General features: G+C 39.6%; 2 protein-coding genes across 3 annotated transcripts in view; one reads left to right on the top strand and one right to left on the bottom strand.

Annotated features, from left to right (window-relative positions):
* Positions 1–431: 431 nt before the first annotated feature.
* LOC135088552 (dipeptidyl peptidase 3) lies at positions 432–19581 on the top strand. 2 transcript variants are annotated; one of them, XM_063983389.1, is made up of 15 exons: positions 432–514; positions 858–982; positions 1055–1207; positions 1513–1740; positions 2943–3069; positions 3278–3566; positions 4186–4311; positions 5182–5309; positions 6147–6289; positions 6946–7057; positions 7430–7562; positions 9630–9753; positions 10908–11055; positions 15907–16080; positions 19381–19581. In XM_063983389.1, the coding sequence occupies exons 2-15, from the start codon at positions 860–862 to the stop codon at positions 19542–19544; spliced, it is 2172 nt and encodes a 723-aa protein (XP_063839459.1). In that variant the 5' UTR covers positions 432–514; positions 858–859; the 3' UTR covers positions 19545–19581. The 2 variants fall into 2 exon arrangements, with proteins under 2 accessions (XP_063839459.1, XP_063839458.1); XM_063983388.1 differs by lacking the exon at positions 432–514 and adding an exon at positions 521–722.
* Positions 19582–19755: 174 nt separating this feature from the next.
* LOC135071347 (microtubule-associated protein futsch) overlaps positions 19756–21214 on the bottom strand; it is a 70016-nt gene continuing 68557 nt past the window's right edge. Inside the window, exon 43 of the mRNA XM_063965137.1 lies at positions 19756–21208. Within this exon, the coding sequence (XP_063821207.1) occupies positions 21148–21208 (61 nt within the window). The 3' untranslated portion in view covers positions 19756–21147. The remainder of the gene's footprint in view (positions 21209–21214) is intronic.

Raw genomic sequence — 21214 nt, 5'->3', positions numbered from 1 at the left:
CTCAATTCCATAAATCATTATTTTTTACTACACGACTTTTTTCGAAAAGTTATACGGCTTAAAATATTACAACTCAAGTTGTCTGGGGGTCGAGTTGTCGTAGAATTATAATATTTAGAATTTCTTACTTACGCTCATAGTGCAACTAGCCCCTAACGCAGAAACAGCCCCCTCCTCTACTTTGATTAGCATGACATAAGGGTTGAGTTTATGAAGTTAGTATAATATTTTCCAAACTACCTATAAAATAGACTTACTTCTATTTCCACTTTCTGTGATTATTACTGTCTCAAAGACCAAGGGGCTTATCAAGGGGTGCTTAAAATCAGATATTCATTTAAAGTATGAAAAGGATAAAAGAAATAAAATCTGTTTGTTTTTTTTTTCAGAATTAGTAAACGAAAATAAAATAGACAGCTACCTCCGCAAACATAACCTATACATCATCTGACATTGCAGTTTTGTTGTAGTCGAAAAAAATTAAATATTTTATCGTAAAATCTTAAAAATTACAGTAAGTATTTGTTGAATAATATATTCTAAGCATTTATAAAAAATTAGCCGCCCGACACTATTATCAATGCTGCGTACACTGACTATTAACCTTATAAAATGCCGGCGCCCTATTCAATCTGATTCATTGGCGAACAAAAGTTGTCGTAATCGGTACTCCACAGGAACACTTCAGTCTAAAACTCCACAAGTGAATAAAGTAGTTAATGGTCAGTAAAATATACGCTTATTATAATATGTAGCATATTTATGTAGCTATTTATTTTCGCTTAATGACAAGCCTCTTGTGATCTAAACAAAGGATTTTTATTGAAATTATACCAATGTTGTTACTTTTATTTCAGCAATGGCTGTAGACAAGTCAAATTTTTTACTTCCAAACAATCAGAGATTTGTGGAACTGGATAGTTCACAAGCCTTTAATAACTTGACTAAACAGGAGAAACTGTATGCTCATTATTTAAGTCACGTAAGTCAATTACCATTTTCTTAATCTCCCTTTCTATTGTTCAAAGTATGTAAATGTTAATATGTCTTTTAGGCAGCTTGGAATGGTGGGCTAATAGTGCTTCTCCAAACTAGCCCCGAATCTCCAAGAATTTTTTCACTGTTACACCGGATATTCCTTGGGGAACCTCTGGAGAGTCTCAAACAATCTGCACTGAAAGCTGGAGCCAGTGAAGATGATTTTCAGGTGAATATTATAACAATATCTAAGATAGTGCAAGTTTCTTACTATTTATTGAAGGATTTTTAATTTAGCACTCTAATTAGAATCATTCTTAAAAAAATAAATTAACCTAGATATTTGAATAACTTTGAATGTTGTGATAATAGTCTAATTTTTTATCAAAACTAGTTCACTTAAGATTGATAGTAAACCACATCCTTTTAACATTGTATCAATTTTTATCATAAAGTTTCTATGATTGTGGTTTCCTACAAAAACAACCATTGAATTCAATTGTCTATTATACCACATTTTTCTCATCATTACAGGCTTTCCTAGTATATGCTGGTGGAATATTTGCTAACAGTGGTAACTACAAAGGGTTTGGGGACACAAAAATTATTCCAAATGTCTCGAAGGAATCCTTTGAGATTATTGTAAAGGCGTCGAAAGCTTTTGAAAATGACACCACACATATAACAAAGCTCTGGCAGAATAACAAGAATGCTATTTATAGCCTCTCTCCAAGACTGACCAGCCTCGGACTGTCTGATAAGGTAATCTAGTTTGCTTGGATGTTGCCCATACATGGGCATCATTCAAGAGTATGCGCATTGCACACTATTTGTGTGCATATTTGTATAGCTCTCAGACATTCAGCTGTTGATTACACTGATATTGTAGTCCTTTATCAGTCTTATTAAAAGATTATGCATTGTTTACTTTTTTTTTATTGTAACACATGAACCTAAACATGGTACCTAGCATCTTATGTAGTTTTAGTGAGTTACAATTTGCAATAAAAATGTGTTTCATATGCTCTCAACTGTACCTTTTCAACCGACTTCAAAAAAGGAGGAGGTTCTCAATTCGACCCGTATGTTTTTTTTTTTTTTTTTTTTTCTATGTTTGTTACGCGATAACTCCGCCAATTATGAACCGATTTGAACAAATCTTTTTTCGGCGTATAGGTAATACCTCAAGGGTGGTCCCATTTAAATTTAATAATAGAAAAAACAACCCCCAAGGGTGGAAAATTGGGGATGAACTTTTTTATACGCAATATCTCCGCCGATTATAAATCAATTTGAACGATTATTTTTTTGTTGAATAGATATTATCAAAAGGGTGGTTTCATGCGAATTTGAAGAAAATATTTCACCCCCAAGGGTGGAAAATTGGGGATGAACTTTTTTATACGCAATATTTTTAATTTTTAGTTTTTTTTTGTGTTCACGCATTTGAAGTCGGTTTTCTTTTTTTAAAAAGTTAATTATTTTATAAAAGAACTGTTTCTTTTCAACCGACTTCAAAAAAGGAGGAGGTTCTCAATTCGACCCGTATGTTTTTTTTTTTTCTATGTTTGTTACGCGATAACTCCGCCAATTATGAACCGATTTGAACAAATCTTTTTTCGGCGTATAGGTAATACCTCAAGGGTAGTCCCATTTAAATTTAATAATAGAAAAAACAACCCCCAAGGGTGGAAAATTGGGGATGAACTTTTTTATACGCAATATCTCCGCCGATTATAAATCAATTTGAACGATTATTTTTTTGTTGAATAGGTATTATCAAAAGGTTGGTTTCATGCGAATTTGAAGAAAATATTTCACCCCAAGGGTGGAAAATTGGGGATGAACTTTTTTATATGCAATATTTTTAATTTTTAGTTTTTTTTGTGTTCACGCATTTGAAGTCGGTTTTATTTTTTTAAAAAGTTTTAACAAATAGTTCCATAAAATGTATGCAATTTCAGGGTGTAACAACATACTTCTCGAGTAACTGCACTGAGGCAGACTCAAACTTAGTGAACGACTGGATGAAGACAAAGCGCATTGAAGCGTACATATGCAGGACTTTCAAGACCACAGCTGATGATGGACGTATGTAACAAGTGCTTTTCATGATTTTCATTCTTAACTTTTGATAATATTTCTTCTAATTTTGTTTACGGCCAGGTCAGGTCATATTTTTTATTATTTACAAAATTTTATAATTTTTACCATGACATTGAGTGCCATCTATTGGAATTAGGAAACTTTTTGTATGTATTTTTGAGACTTTATAACTTTTTTATTTATTTAATTGTAGTGCCCTTGTACACTGTTCATTTGGCCAGTGTCGAAACTTCATCTAAACCACCGCTAACCATGGAAAAAGAAAAATACAAGAACGCCTACTTCCAAGTGACGAGAGGAGACTACTCCCCTCTCCTCAAACTGGTGAATGAAAACCTGGAAAAAGCCAAGGAGTATGCTTTGAATGAAAATGAGAAGAACATGTTAAAACATTACATCAACAGTTTCAAGGAAGGCGATTTGGATGAGCACAAAGAAGGAAGCAGATACTGGATCAAGGATAAGGGACCTATTATTGAAACGTACGTAACTTTGACGCTATAGTAGCATGTCCTGCTGTCTACTACATCTATTTACTCTGTCTGTCTGTCTTGCTTTCACGCTTAAACCACTGAACCGATTTTGATGAAATTTGGTATAAAGATAGTTTGAGTCCCGGGAAAGGACAGGAGAGTTTTTATCCCGGTTTTTTAAAAAGGGACGCGCGCGATAAAGTTTTTCTGTGACAGACAAAATTCCACGCGGGCGAAGCCGCGGGCGGAAAGCTAGTTCTGTATAATTAAAGAAGCATGGTTTAATCAAGTTTGCAAAGAAACATGTGTTCTATTGACACGCTAATCTCAGGACCCACTGGTCCGATTTGAAGAATCTTTGTCTTGAATAGCTCATTTATCGAAGAAGGCTTGGGATATTATATTATACCATCACGCTACAACCAATAGGAGCCGAGCATCAATGAAAAATGTTGCGAAAACGGGAAAAAATATTTACGCGATTTTCACGCGTACGTAGTCACGGGCACAGCTAAAGATAAACCAAATTTTTTTAATAATTTGTAAAGAAGTATAGGAAAATTATACCAAATTACCTGTTTTTAATTCAAAATATTGCCTTTTAAATTCAATACTTATCTGGTTGTAGGTACCAAGGTTTTATTGAGACTTATCGCGACCCGACCGGACAGCGCGGCGAGTTCGAAGGCTTCGTGGCGATGGTCAACAAGGAGATGTCCAAGAAGTTTGGCGACCTCGTCGACGGCGCTGAGAGGTATGTCACTATTAAACCTAAGATACATTATACACTCGACATCAAATAAATCGCACCTCCCGCAACAAGCACTTTCAAACGTATGCATCCCCACTTCCCACTAATATTGGCACCATTTGAAAGCCTAGTTCTAAGCTTTATTTCATTAAAAGAAAGGTTTTTACCCCAAAAGTGTGTCTTTAGAACGATCCAGTCACTTCTTCAAAAAATAGGTAGTTACGCTTGAGCCAACTTTTATGGCTATAAAACTGTTAAGTTACTTAGGATTAATCGCTATCAATCTGTTAAAGAGGACACGTGAGATCATTTAGGTTTTATAACCATAAAAATTGGTCTAATTGATCCCAGGGGTGAGCCCAAAGTGAGGTCTTTATTCAAGTCACATTTATGGTATATGTAAATCATTTATTAAGAAATTGAATGTGTTTTTCTTTAAGGATATTTATTGGGCTTTCAAATAACACCAATATTGTTGGGGTACCATGATTGTGTGAGAAGAAAATCTTTAAAGTTCGCGTCGCGGAAGGTGCGGTTTATTTGATGTTGAGTATAGTTACTCTCCCATGGTTCCGATTTTCACACACACTATTATAAGAGTCACACGAAACTGTCTGTTTTTCCATTTAAATGCCTTGAAGTGAGTAATAAAATAATCATGTTTTCTGCACCAACTCATACACACCGCGAATATTTACTATTTGTGTATTTACTAATGGACTGTTCAAATAGTTGACATTTGTATAAATAATCAAAATAAATACGAGCCTATTCGATTTCTTTTTGACACATTTTTTGACTCACCCATTTTTCTATTTGTACCTTATTTTACGTGCAATAAAGTTTTAAATAAATAAATGACGTCATCAATAGGTTCATCAAACTGCTGCCATGGGGCGAGGATCTGGAGAAGGACTCGTTCCTCCGGCCTGATTTCACCAGCTTGGATGTTCTGACGTTCTCTGGCAGCGGGATTCCCGCCGGGATCAACATTCCCAACTGTAAGTCACACTAATAAAGACATCTTTAAGGACGAAGTACACTTATAAACCCGGAAACGGATCGTAACCATATCAACTCGAGGCGTTCAGTATCATTTTTATAAAACTCCGTACTGCAACGTAAACGCCTCGCCTCGGTTGACAGCGCGGCGAAAGTCGATACGGTGTTGATTCTTTTCTGGGTTGATAAGTGTGCTATGACCTTCAGGGCTCTTTTAAATGTTTTGAAACGACATCAGTCGTCCGTTTGCAGGACCATACCGCTAAGTCAGTGCTTAGTTGCGGAATGATGACAATAGAGTAGTTAACACCACCTGTCAGCATACTTTTAAAGGTCTCTACCCACTACACCGTATCATACCATGACCGTGCTAGGAACGTGTCAGGCAAATACATATTATTTGTATTGAAAAGTATGACACTTTTCCCAGTAGCACAGATAATATAATACCAGTCCAGTAGACCGTTCCGTCACCGACCAACACCGTCGCGTGCCATGCACGGAGCGTCAACAAAATGTCGGCGAGAATATTTTCGATCCGTTCAGTGGGCATAGTAGAGCGTATCGTGTTGCTTTCCGTGCCTGACACGTTCCTAGCACTGTCATGGTATGATACGGTGTAGTGGGTAGAAGAGACCTTAAATGGATTGTGTGTCAATTACCTAATAGCTGATAAGTTGTGCTCAGCATAGCCCCTTACTCTGTAGTTTTTTACACCGTGCGTAAAAAAAGGAATACGCGTCTATAACACTACGCCTCTTACAGACTTACAGCAAGACCGACTTATGCGAGCATACTTTTCACCTTAATTTCATGTAATTTTATTGTGATTTCAGACGATGAAATCCGCCAAAACGAAGGCTTCAAGAACGTGTCGCTCGGCAACGTGATCCCCGCCGCGTACAAGGAGTCCGTCATCCCGTTCTTGTCCGACTCCGACAAGCAACTGCTGGAAAAATACAGGGTGGCCTCCTTTGAGGTAGGTTCTGGACATAACATTACTTCTAATGAAAGTGTATAGTCTGGTCCGTGCGTAATTATATTGCTGTCGCGACTGTGCGACGCGCGCCCGCAGTGAGTGTGCGAGCGCGACAGCAACATAGTTACGCGCGAGCGATAAGGATGGGTAGCTTGAGGTCATTGGACAAAATTCTACGTGCTCACAGAGTTTAGTTAATAATGAGCATCACCATGATGGCGACACCATTGCATTGGCGTTTGTTTTGGTGCCATTAATTTTTTCTCGATTTTACTTGACATCTGGGTGTCCTAAAGTAATAAAAGTATATTTTTCTTTCTTTCTCCGGGCCTAAAACTCATACAACTCATTTACATTTTGCAAGTTCGTTCGTTCGTTTCAGCCAAATGACGACCTTTACCAGATCGTCGGTTCACCTAGTAGGAGGCCTGCCCACGCTACGTCTTCCAGCCCGTGGTCGCCACTCGAGAACTTTCCTGCCCCAACGGCCATCGTCTCTACGAGCTATGTGCCCCGCCCACTGCCACTTGATTTTAGCAATTCTGCGAGCTATGTCGGTTACTTTGCTTCTCCTGCATTTTGCAAGTAGGTTTTTATTGAGCGCTTTTAAGCTTAATTTTTTTCTCGTATTTTATTTTAATTTTTCATTTAAACAGGTACAAGTAGGCCTACACGAGTTGCTAGGCCACGGCAGCGGGAAACTGCTGCGTCAAAACGCTGATGGAAGTTTCAACTTTGATAAGGAGAAAGTCAAGAATCCATTAACAGGTCAGTTCTTCATGGTGGATTATACATACCTACAGTTTGGTACTAATGGATGTAGAATAGGATTTTTCAAGTCCTTGATTAAAGCATACTCTTGGCAATCCCAAGAGTATGCTTTAATCTGTATATTCGATGAATTTCTCCAATGGATTTTGAACATTATCTTTTTAACATAAGGTTGTCTATCGGTTGACATTTGACAACAATATTTTTATCTTTGCTAACGACAGAAAAACAAATCGAATCATGGTACACGGACGATGAAAGTTCTCTACATATTCGATGAAAACTCCAATGAATTTGAACTTCACCACCTTATTATAATTTTGAAAATCGAATGACAAAATGTTTCATCGTTTATTGTTCTAATGTCAGGCAAACAAATCGAGTCATGGTACACGGACGGTGAGACATATGACAGCAAGTTCACGACACTCGGCTCGGCCTTCGAGGAGTGCCGCGCCGAGGCCGTCGGCCTCTACCTCTCGCTGAATACCGAGATACTCAAGTGAGTCACCTCTTTTGTGTATATTACACCGGTCAACAAAAAAAATTTTTTTTTTTGCGCATGGATTTTACTTATTATATTCTGATTATTTAAGCAAATTTATTTAAAAAAGTGCGATTACAAATCGAAAATATTTGCTTTTTAAGAAGTTATAGCGATTTGAATTTTCCATCTTCATAGTAGAATGTCTCTAAAGATGCACGTCACATTCTCATTGGGATATATTTATAGATAATTATGGGGGCTTATTTGCAAGAACAAGGGGCACGCATTCATCAAAATATAGTGGGATTTGAGGAACGACGTTACCAAGGTCAGTATACTGAAAGCATGATAGGGTTAGATTTTTATGAGAAAAATCTTCTATGGAACACGACAGGAAATTAGAACTTTTCATTTTCAATAAATATTTGGACTCTATTTTAAATTTTCTCTTGTGAGAATGAATCTTAAATGGATGTTTGGTATATTTTAATAATTAGAAAGAATGATAGAAAGAAAGAAAAAAAAAATTTGGCAACAAATTAAATCGTCTCTATGTTCATGTTTCATACATTCATTGATATGAATTTTTCTATTTTTTACACATAAAAACAAATTCAGAACAATTTTTTGTTGTTATTCTTGTTTCTAGGTTATAAAGCAATAAAAATAAGCTATGCATAACCCGTGCGCAAAAATACTGTAGAGAGTTGTTATCAGGCCTGTTCATCTCCGCGAGTTTACATCGAAAACAAAACACGCACGATGGCCCCCTACAGGATTACTATTCGACAAGGCCTCACATACGAGCGAGCATTGACTCACGCACGCGTATTCTTGTGTATGATGGAAAAAATGGTGTACTAAATACTGTGCAGTATTTAACTGCCTAAATGATAATAAAAATACAGAATGTCCTTTTTAAAGTTACCTGAAGACACTGAGAGGTAAATAAGTAGTTAATATTTAATATTATTCATGATAATTCATGCTAAATCATGTATTTCCTCCGCCATTTTCTGCAGTTTGGTACCTCACGTCACATCATTTTACCGAAGTCAGCCCTATAGCTTCGGCGCAATGCTGATCACTGACGTTTGTCAACAAAATGGTGCTTGACTCTTGAGACAAGCTAAATTACACCATGTTGTTAATGACATTGAGCATACATTTTTTTAAATACCTTCGCGAAGTAAAACTTCTGTACGTAGTACTTATTATTATTCTGTGATATTATATCGAAGATTTTTTAGCATCAGAGACGTTACGTCAAGTATACTTTTACATTCTTTAGAAAAAAATATTTGGACTTTTTTTAAATAGGCGTGGCAGACAAAATTTATGTATCTCTGTGTGTCGTTCTTTTTTAATTTATTCAATCCTTACCTTATCCATTACTCTTGTAACTGTAGACTTAATTAATAAAAAATATTTAATTATTTTATTTATTTATTTATTATTCATTATTGAGCAATTACATATTTGATCCAAATAGCGTCCTAAATCCTCTTTAGGTTTATCTAGACACTATTGTTCTCTATACAAATAAAAACAAACGTTTTAGTATAAGCATTCACAACACTTTCAGATATACAAAATATTATTTCAGCGAGTGCGCACTACGATGACGAAAGACTCGACGTTAATGATGCCACTTCATTGAATATCGAAACAAACCTAAAAACTCCTTTTCATTGTTCGTAAAATTGTTGATAGGAGTTTTTAAAACTTAGCTTATCAACAAACTTATTACCAACTAAGTTCTCAGCTTCATAATGAAGATGTCCTATTTCTAATCTCTTTAGTTGATCAATATTATTTAATGTGATAGAATCAGAGTAAATACAAATGAGTAGGTCATCTTCATAGAAACGCACCGAGCTCGGTTTGTATGTGAGCGCGCGCCAATACGTATGCGGCGCGCACGCACACACCGAAAAAATTCAGCGCACCTCACCGCTAATCCACGCTAAATTTTGTCAGTGTGTCGCGCGCCGCATACACGACGTATTGACGCGCTCACATACAAACCGCGCTCGGGCGTTTCTATGAAGATGACCTACTCATTTGTATTTACTCTGATAGAATCTTCGGCTACGAGGGCGAGGAGGCTCAAAACGTGACGTACGTGAACTGGCTGAGCCTGCTGTGGAACGGCGCCGCCAAGGCCACCGAGATGTACCAGCCCTCCACCAAGACTTGGCTGCAGGTAAGCTTAGCTAAGGCTGGTCCGTGAGCACGTAGAAATTTGTCCAATGACCCCAAGCTACCCATCCTTATCGCTCGCGCGTAATGATATTGCTGTCGCGACTGTGCGACGGGCGCCCGCAGTGAGTGTGCGAGCGCGACAGCAACATAATTACGCGCGAGCGATAAGGATGGGTAGCTTGGGGTCATTGGACAAAATTCTACGTGCTCACGGACCGGGCTTTAGCTAGGGGTCATTGGACAAAATTCTACGTGCTCACGGATCGGGCTTTAGTTGCGAGTGCTAATGAAGGGTGTGTTTTATTTGATACTAGCTTTCCGACGGCGGTTCCCCCGCGTGATATTTTTTTTTTATATTTTTTTTTATTGGGGTAAACAAACAGTGACAAACGAGAAATTATACAAATAAGTATACATTACAATAGTAAGTGTCCATTTGTCACCAACACCGTTTACCACAGATTTATTAAACAAAATCATTACACATTTCGTTGAGAGGTAGTGTACTTATAAATTTGTGTTGGTTCAAATAGCACTGTCCTGCAATGTGAGCCATATCATTTTTCTGAATGCACCTGGTTGAGCCGCAATAATATCGACTGAGTGAAAGCTCTCGTTATCATTTTGTTTTCAAAAACCGTGATAAAACCGTCCTATGTCCTTTCCCGGGACTCAAACTATCTCTATGTCAAATTTCATCAAAATCGGTTCAGTGGTTTAGGCGTGAAAGTGACACAGACAGACAGAGTTACTTTCACATTTATAATGTTAGGAGGGATTACAAAAGCTTTTCAATAAGGCTGAGTTGCACCACCTATCTTTGACCGTAACTATAACGATGACCGGTGTTTTTTGTTATGGAGTTTGACAGATTTTTGACGTTTGTGAAAAATCTGTCAAAAGCGCAAATACGTTTGCAAAGTTACTTTGCCAACATGTAACATCGGACTTTCAAAAGTGTTAACTTTTTAACGTAAGAAAAGACAAGAAATTTAAAATTACTGCCTTTATATCAGCAAAAAAAATAATCTTGACGGTTCTAAGTCATAAGTTCCTATTTTATGTTTGTAACCTTGTTAATACTTGAACTAGCAAGCAAATAAAGTTTTAGATTTGTCGTGATTCCGTTTGAACTGAATCCACTTTTGTTTGCAGGCGCACGCGCGTGCCCGCTTTGTGCTCATGCGCCTCCTGGAGTTAGAAGGCGACGGGCTGCTCACCGTCGCCGAGACCGAGCCCGGCAAGAACCTGCTGCTCACTCTACAGAAGGACCGCCTCGCTACGGACGGCAAGAGAATCATTGGTATGTCTTATTCAGTTACAACAGAGTTGATATTTGCATGTCTATTACGTGCTATAAGAACACGTTGCAGAAAGGCGCCTGGCGCCGCCGGCAAGAGGATCATAGGTAGGTGTTATTGTGATACAAGAGAGTCGGTTTTTGCATGTCTATTAAGTGCTATAAGAAAACGCTGCAGAGGTACCGCCTCGCTACAGACGGCAAGAGAATCATTGGTAAGTCTTATGTAGATGCAAGAGAGTTGGTTTTTGCATGTCTATTACGTGCTAGATGAAAACGCTGCAGAGGGACCGCCTCGTCGACGGCAAGAGGATCATAGGTACCTAGGTCTTATTGTGATACAAGAGAGTCGGTTTTTGCATGTCTATTAAGTGCTATAAGAAAACGCTGCAGAGGTACCGCCTCGCTACAGACGGCAAGAGGATCATTGGTAAGTCTTATGTAGGTGCAAGAGAATCGGTTTTTGCATATCTTTTGCATACTAAATGAACCTGCTGCTCACTGGCTATAGACGGCAAGAGGATCATTGGTAAGTCTTATGTAGGTGCAAGAGAGTCGGTTTTAGCATGTCTATTGCGTGCTACTGTTGCTCGCTTTGTGCTCATGCGCCTCCTGGAGTTAGAAGGCGACGGGCTGCTCACCGTCGCCGAGACCGAGCCCGGCAAGAATCTGCTGCTCACTCTACAGAAGGACCGTCTCGCTACGGACGGCAAGAGAATCATTGGTAAGTCTTATGTAGATGCAAGAGTGTTGATATTTGCATGTCTATTACGTGCTATAAGAACACGTTGCAGAAAGGCGCCTGGCGCCGCCGGCAAGAGGATCATAGGTAGGTCTTATTGTGATACAAGAGAGTCGGTTTTTGCATGTCTATTAAGTGCTATAAGAAAACGCTGCAGAGGTACCGCCTCGCTACAGACGGCAAGAGAATCATTGGTAAGTCTTATGTAGATGCAAGAGAGTTGGTTTTTGCATGTCTATTACGTGCTAGAAGAAAACGCTGCAGAGGGGCTACCTCGCTACGGATGGGAACAGGATCATTGGTAGGTCTTATTTACTTGCTAAAGAGTTGGTTTTAGCATATCTTTTGCATACTAAAAGAACCTGCTGCTCACTGACTATAGACGGCAAGAAGATCATTGGTAAGTCTTATGTAGGTGCAAGAGAGTCGGTTTTAGCATGTCTATTGCGTGCTACTGTTGCTCGCTTTGTGGTTATGCGCCTCCTGGAGTTAGAAGGCGACGGGCTGCTCACCGTCGCCGAGACCGAGCCCGGCAAGAACCTGCTGCTCACTCTACAGAAGGACCGCCTCGCTACAGACAACAAAAGGATCATTGGTAAGTAATAATAATAATAATAATCTTTGGACAATTTCACACAGCGCCAGCTAGCCCCAAAGTAAGCAACTTAATGCTTGTGTTATGGGTGCTAGCTTAACGGATATACTACTTATATACTTTTTTTTTAAATACATAAATATTATACATAGTCACACCCAGACCCGTTACAGAAATTAAAATTCATCATTTCAATTTCTGCCCGGCCGGGAATCGAACCCGGGACCTCTCGGCATAGTAGTCCGTTCTGAACCACTACACCAAACGGCCGACAAAAGTCTTATGTAAATGCAAGAAAGTCGGTTTTTGCACATCTATTACGTGCTATAAGAACACGTTGCAGAAAGGCGCCTGGCGCCGCCGGCAAGAGGATCATAGGTAGGTGTTATTGTGATACAAGAGAGTCGGTTTTTGCATGTCTATTAAGTGCTATAAGAAAACGCTGCAGAGGTACCGCCTCGCTACAGACGGCAAGAGGATCATTGGTAAGTCTTATGTAGGTGCAAGAGAGTCGGTTTTTGCATGTATATTACGTACTAGAAGAAAACGCTGCAGAGGGGCCACCTCGCTACGGATGGGAAGAGAATCATGGTAAGTTTTATGTAGGTGCAAAAGAGTCGGTTTTTGCATGTCTTTTGCATACTAACAGAACCTGCTACTTACTTACTGGCTACAGACGGCAAGAGGATAATTGATAGGTCTTATTGTGATACAAAAGAGTCGGTTTTAGCATGACTATTGCTTGCTACAAGATCCTGCTTTCGCTTCGTGCTCATGCGCCTCCTGGAGTTAGAAGGCGACGGGCTGCTCACCGTCGCCGAGACCGAGCCCGGCAAGAACCTGCTGCTCACTCTACAGAAGGACCGTCTCGCTACAGACGGCAAGAGAATCATTGGTAAGTCTTATGTAGATGCAAGAGAGTCAGTTTTTGCATGTCTATTACGTGCTAGATGAAAACGGTGCAGAGGGACCGCCTCGTCGACGGCAAGAGATTCATTGGTAGGTCTTATTTACTTGCTAAAGAGTTGGTTTTAGCATATCTTTTGCATACTAAAAGAACCTGCTGCTCACTGGCTATAGGCCGCAAGATCATTGATAGGTCTTATTCTATTACACAAAACATGCCACTTATTGAGCTAAGTGAGCAAGTGTATCGTAACCACGTCGGCTTACGACGACTCCAGACGCGGGGTTGCGCTTGCCATACCGTGCACTAGCACGAGCGGTAACGCACCGTGCTTCGACACGACATCGAACTGTTCCACATTGACAACGTCGCGACGTGACGTGAAGATGTGGACAGGCCCTAGTCCAGGGATGGCGAACCTTTATGTCTCAACGTGCCACTTTTCAGAAAAAAATGTTTGATGTAGTCATAGACGTGCCATCAAATAACACCTAATGCTATCAATGAGGAGTATAGTACAAGTGGCGCCACTGGCGAGTGACAAGGCCTTACCACAGCCTTACTTTACAGTGGCACTAACGGACGACTTATTTACTATTTTATTTTATAGTGAATTTTGTGATTGGTGGCGTGCCCTCAATATTGTGGCGCGTGCCATTGGTTCGCCATCCCTGCCCTAGTCTATTTATCATTTCAAAATAACAACAGATTTGTTTAGATCTACTTTAAATTATTGTTTCATTGTTCTCGACGTTAATGATAGGAGGATTATAAAGAACCAATACCTGTAAAACCTGGTTTCCGCCAAAGTTTAGAGATGTGTTTGAATAAACAATCAGATTTCGTTATTTCTATTGATATACACTCGCGAGCAAAAGTATGGAATCACTTACATGAAGTTGTTTCCACGCGATCTTGTGTACTAACGAATTTGTTAGTAACAAATAAAAGTAGCACCATTTTAAAGATTAAACTTTTAACTTTAAATTGATACCAAATTCATTTAAATCACACCGGTATTTAAAAAGATATCCCGGCTGATGTGAAGAAGTAAGAAAAAAGACATGTACCAACTGTTTGATACGTCGCGAGTTGCGGCTTATTTACCCCCTATAAAAGCACGTGTTTTCGGATTTTTGCGTTCACACGTTGATCCATACACATCTCGGCTTCTTTTGACACTTTACCTGGGATTCTACACCTACAGATGCAGCACAAATCGTTGCACTGTTGCAAGAAGGGCTCAGCCAGCGGGCTGTCGCACGTCAGCTCCACATAAGCCAGTCCTGGGTTTCGAAAGTTTTAAGACGCTTTTGGGAGACTGGTGGCTTTATCCCGAGACCAAGTTCTCAACAGCACCGGTGCACATCGCAGAGGGATGACCGTTTTTTCATGTCAACCTCTCTATGAAATCGTCATTTGACTGGTATCGACGTCCAGCAAGAGCTCAGAAATGTTCGTAGGATAGCTGTTAGCGAGTGGACAGTTCGTCTAAGATATAAGCAATAAAATTTGACTCCAAATAGGCCTGCCACAGGCTGGAAACTGACGGCAGGTCACCGACAAGCACGCTTTTAATTAGCTCGTACTCGGAAGGCGAGTAATGGAGGCGAGTTTTGTTCTCCGATGAATGCAGACTGTTTTTGCAGTGCAGCAGTCGAAGAGGTCGGGTCTATAGACGGCCTGGGGAGCGATTTGTGCAGTGCTGGTACGCTAAAACATTGGCTTATGGGGGTGGCTTGCTCGACTTCCCATCGAGATGTGTAGGAGCAAATTGAAAGCGTGCTTATCGGTGACCTGCCGTCAGTTTCAAGCCTGTGGCAGGCCTTTTTGGAGTCAAATTCTATTGTTTATATCTTAGACGAACTGTCCACTTACTAACAGCTATCCTACGAACATTTCTGAGCTCTTGCTGGACGTTGATACCAGTCAAATGACGATTTCGTAGAGAAGTTGACATGAAAAAACTGTTTTCCCTCTGCGATGTGCACCGGCAATGTTCAGAACTTGGTCTCGGGATAAAGCCACCGGTATCCCGAAAGCGTCTTAAAACTTTCGAAACCCAGGACTGGCTTATGTGGAGCTGACGTGCGACAGCCCGCTGGCTGAGCCCTTCTTGCAATAGTGCAACGATTTATGCTGCTTCTGAAGGTGTAGAATCTCAGATAAAGTGTCTAAAGAAGCGGAGATGTGTATGGATCAACGTGTGAAAGCAAAAATCCGAAAACACTTGCTTTTATGAGGGGTAAATAGGCCGCAACTCGCGACGTATCAAACAGTTGATACATGCCTTTTTCCTTACTTTTTCACATCAGCCGGGATATCTTTTTAAATACTGGTATGATTTAAATGAATTTGGTATCAATTTAAAGTTAAAAGTTTAATCTTTAAAATGGTGCTACTTTTTTTGTTACTAACAAATTGGTTAGTACACAAGATCGCGTGGAAACAACTTCATGTAAGTGATTCCATACTTTTGCTCGCAAGTGTAGATCCTATATCAAGGTGATTCTCACTGTTCAACTTCGGATCCGAAATATTGGTTATTCAAGCACATCTTCCATTTTTCCCAAGCAATTACCCTCCACGTAAATTATTCGTTCCTTCCAGGTGACTTCCTGGTGAAGTTGCAGACCATCAAGGCTACAGGCGACGTGGCGAGCGGCGAGCAACTGTTCGACAAGTACAGTCGCCTGGACGGGGTATGGGCGCGCTGGCGGGACATCGTCATGCTGCACAAACAGCCGCGCAACATCTTCGTGCAGCCCAACACTACACATGAAGGTATGTGACTTCCTAGTGAAGGTACAGCAGACCATCAAAGTCACTAGTGATGTGGCGAGCGGCGAGCAACTGTTCGACAAGTAGTGTCCTGAACATCGTCATGCTGCACAAGCAGCCGCGCAACATCTTCGTGCAGCCCAACACTACACATGAAGGTAAGTGACTTCCTAGTCAAGGTACAGACCATCCAAGTTACTAAAGCCCGGTTCGTGAGCACGTAGAATTTTGTCCAATGACCCCTAGCTACCCATCCTTATCGCTCGCGCGTAATTATATTGCTGTCGCGACTGTGCGCCTGGCACCCGCAGTGAGTGTGCGAGCGCGATAACAACATAATTACGCGCGAGCGAAAGGGGGTAGCTTGGGGTCATTGGACAAAATTCTACGTGCTCACGGACCAGACTATAGTGACGTGGCGAGCGGCGAGCAACTGTTCGACAAGTAGTGTCCTGAACATCGTCATGCTGCACAAACAGCCGCGCAACATCTTCGTGCAGCCCAATACTACACATGAAGGTATATGACTTCCCAGTGAAGGTACAGACCATCAAATTACAGGCGACGTGGCGAGAGGCTAACAACAGCTGTTCGAAGCAGTGTCCTGGACGGCACCTAGGCGCGCGATCTTCAAAGTTACAGCGTGGAAACTATATCTGAAGTTTCGAATGTTGCCATCCCTCACGCATAGCGAGATGCCAGCATTAGCGACGGTGACAGATAGACCCGAAACTACGTGAATAGCGTTTCGGAGTAGGATACAGGCGACGTGGCGAGCGGCGAGCAACTGTTCGACAAGTACAGTCGCCTGGACGGGGTATGGGCGCGCTGGCGGGACATCGTCATGCTACACAAACAGCCGCGCAACATCTTCGTACAGCCCAACACTACACATGAAGGTAAGTGACTTCCTAGTGAAAGTACAGACCATCAAGGCTACAGGCCACGTGGCGAGAGGCAACTGTTCGACAAGTAGTGTCCTGAACATCGTCATGCTGCACAAACAGCCGTGCAACCCAAATCCCAATACTACACATGAAGGTATGTGACTTCCTAATGAAGGTACAGACCATCAAATTACAGGCGACGTGGCGAGAGGCTAGCAACAGCTGTTCGAAGCAGTGTCCTGGACGGCACCTAGGCGCGCGATCTTCAAAGTTACAGCGTGGAAACTATATCTGAAGTTTCGAATGTTGCCATCCCTCTCACGCAGAGCGAGATGCCAGCATTAGCGACGGTGACAGATAGACCCGAAACTACGTGAATAGCGTTTCGGAGTAGGCTACAGGCGACGTGGCGAGCGGCGAGCAACTGTTCGACAAGTACAGTCGCCTGGACGGGGTATGGGCGCGCTGGCGGGTCATCGTCATGCTGCACAAACAGCCGCGCAACATCTTCGTGCAACCCAATACTACGCACGAGGGTGAGTGGAGGGAGTTTAGCTCTTCCAGACTTCTTAGTGAACTGCACTGCAGACCATCAAGCTTATAGGCGACGTGGCGAGATTCATCGATAAGATTAGCTAGGAGTAATAATTTTTTACTTTTCAAAAAATGCGAAATAAGACTTTTCCTCTTATTTAATAGTACATACTTTTACTACAAACTTTAAGTACAAACTCCATAATTTTTCTAAGTCCCAATTCCATACAAAATTCGGCTGTGCGGCGGATTTTTTATTTATTTTTTTAATCCCTTTTGATCGCTGTTTTTCGCCATTTTCGTGAAAAAAAAAGTTAAGTGTAATTTTTATTACCACCTTTAAATGAGGGTTTTCGCCCATGAAAAATCCGCCAGATGTCAATACGTAGACGGGAGGTCCAAATGCTGCGTGATTGGTGGATTTTGACATAAATCTGTCAAAGTCATGTCAAAAATAACAAATCATGCAGCATTTGGACCTCCCGTCTACGTATTGGATTTTTCATGCGCGAAAACCCTTATTGCGACACCCGTACTCTAATTTTCGCATTTTACCTAATGAGGATGTTGTGTGTCGTTGCGTCTTTCCGTTCTATACATGGCCAGAACGCACCCATAGGAAACTGCTCGTGTATATTTTGTAGTGCCCGTTTGTAAATCTGTGACTCCAAACTATACACGAATTTTGCGTACTGATCGTGTATAGTTTGGAAGAGCTTAGTAAAAAAAGTCATATCCAAACTATACTCGATTAGTTTCTACTACACCACTTACACTTGACTAGAGTGTGTTTAGTTGATATTGATTTAGTAAAATATGGAATTATATTTAAAATTACATTTATTCGATATTATTACATAAAATATTATTATAACATAAAATATTATTATTTTACTGAATCTATAATAAATCTAGATTTTTAACACTATTGTAAGTGGTTTTTGAAATTAAATTGATTAGGTAGATTTCAAATTAAATAACAATTATTAGTGTAATCATAAATTCATTTAAAATGAGAGAGAGTGAGAGAAGAAAGTTCAACGTGCATTATTAATACATTATGCGAGACTTTAAATGCTAGGTTTGTATTATCGGCCGTTTGGTGTAGTGGTTCGAAACGGACTACTATTCCGGAGGTAGCGGGTTCGATTCCCGCACAGTACAAACATTTGTGTGCATGAACATATTTGTTTGTATTGGACTGGGTGTTTTCTATGTATAGTAAGTATGTATTTACAAAAAAAAAGTATTTAAGTATGTATGTTTAATACTTAGTATTATGTACAAGCTTTGCTTAGTTTGGGACTAGAAGCGCAGTGTAAAATGTATGGATATTTATTTATTATTTATTTTATTTATTAACTTTTATCTCAAGAACAAAATCATTTTGACATAATATTTCCATACCTACATAATTCTTAATTTAAGAGTTATTCGAGAATTGGTGAAAATTAAATATCAGCCCCAAAACAAATATCTTTTCTATGGCAGAATACGTGTCGAAAGATGATTCAATGTTTAAAGTAAACACGCAGATATGAATTAATATGTAATAGAAAGAGAGGTCAATAAGACAAAATGACTAGCATGCAACTACTCGCGTATAAATTGTAATCACGCACTTATTACAATACATACATGATTAGTCCGTATGCGTACTGGCGATGTATATTTTGGAGTAAGATAATTGACCTAAGTCACTACAAAGTATACGCGAGCAGTACGCAGCATATGCGTACTGGTCGTGTATAGTTTGGAGGAGCTTAGTAAAAAAAATCATCTCCAAACTATACTCGATTAGTTTCACACCCTTGCGTTCTGGCTATGTATAGAACGGAAAGACGCTGTGTCGTTATTCTACCATTTTTTTTAATCTTTCCAGGTGATGACGTAGTCCTGCACAGACACCCGGCCAGCGCAGAAGGCATGGTCGCGTCGTGGGTGCGTCGTTTCCCGCGCGCCACCGTGTCGGATGCCTTGGAACAACTGTCTGAAGCCGACGCGTCATACTTCGCAGACCTGAAGGCGCTCACCGAAGCCTCTTAGTATTGGATCTAATACATTTTATTATCACATGTAATAATGTATTTTATTTCTATACTAGCTTTTCCCGCGGCTTCGCTCGCATTAACCTCTTCATTACAAACCATGGTCGTAACCATTATTTAATATTTTTCGACATTCGGTTGAAATGTCTATGTTTTAAGGCCCTTCCAACTCTAGTTAATATTTAAACTATTTATAAATAAAAACACTGTTACTTTCAACTATTATAATTTATTCACATTCAATACAAAACGTGTGTGATAGCAGTTTTAATATTAATCCTCAAAACAATCACAGTCCGGGTCACTGCATAGCATTTACGAGAAATATTAAAAATCACCACACACTTAATAAATAAATTTATTAAATAGTTCACAGATGATAAATGAAAATGTCAAACTCATGTATATAGTTATATTGTTTTACACCTCTATTATTCAACAAGTCAATTTTATTGGCGCGTGTACAGGTATACAAAATGGCAACAAATATAATTTCATATAATAATACTTTACATTCGTGTGGATTTTATCTGTCGGTCTGGAAATCCAATTTCATATAAATCTATAACAATTAAAAACGCAAATCTGTTACTAAATGTAATAGTGTCAGTGAGTGATCCTATAACACGTCCAATCTATAAATACAAGTTATTCCTAACAAAATCATCTAAGCACCAACTATTCGATTACTGTTACAACGTGACTTAGCATTCAATACTATATGATTATGATAAAAAAAATAACTTACGTCTGACTTAGGGTCACATAAAAAATGTAAAATCGATAATTACTATGAAAAATTTATATTAAACATACTGAGTAAAACGTATTTGTGCAAACACACACTTAAAATCGTGTCATTTTATCATTTTCAATAAAATGGACTAATATCAAATCCAGTCACTTATGTTTTATAAAGGCACATAAGAATCAATTTACAATAAACGCTTAACAAACAAAGTCTGTTCTTTGCAAAATATAACATTTCAATAGTTAGTTATGTAATTAATAAAACTGTCCAGCTTTCAAAAAGCTGTCATAAAATACTTCGCAGTCTGTGCGCAGTTCGAGATGAAACTACGGTATAACAAATACTGTCAATAAATAAAATATAGTAATAATGTACAGAATTTTCAGAATACAATGAGACTGTGGATATACTTACTCCTATTCGATTTTTCAAAAATCAATTTTATAAGCCCTCATTACTCAATACGTGAAATAAGGAACTAAAAAATTTCGTGATTGCCTATACATACAAAATTTCGACGGAGATTCATTGAAATTTGAGTATACATCTACGTTTGCCACTAAAGACAGTCTTACGGTAAGCACGTGTCGTTGGTGAGATTCGTGTTACTAATACAACACTATAACATTTGTGCAGGGCTTTTGGCAAGATTTCATCGATTCCGCCTCGACTTCAGATCAAATCGCGTTTGTTAACACAACGGTCGCTAAACATAAGTGGGAGCCTTTTTGGGACTCCGTTAACTATTCTAAAAAACGTCAGACAAAAGTTTCAAATGGTGACTCGATAACAAATGCTTAAGTAAATCACAAAATTGATTCGTTTAGTGTTCGCGCTTCAATAGTTCCTCTCAGTCAGCTTTCTCAGAGCGTTCTGCACCGTCGCCTTCGCCTTTAGGTGAGACAGTGGATCTGGAA

The sequence above is a fragment of the Ostrinia nubilalis genome, chromosome 4 (assembly GCF_963855985.1).
Source record: "Ostrinia nubilalis chromosome 4, ilOstNubi1.1, whole genome shotgun sequence".
In the NCBI taxonomy this organism is placed as follows: Eukaryota; Metazoa; Arthropoda; class Insecta; order Lepidoptera; family Crambidae; genus Ostrinia; species Ostrinia nubilalis.
This window is presented reverse-complemented; position numbering and strand designations above follow the sequence as displayed.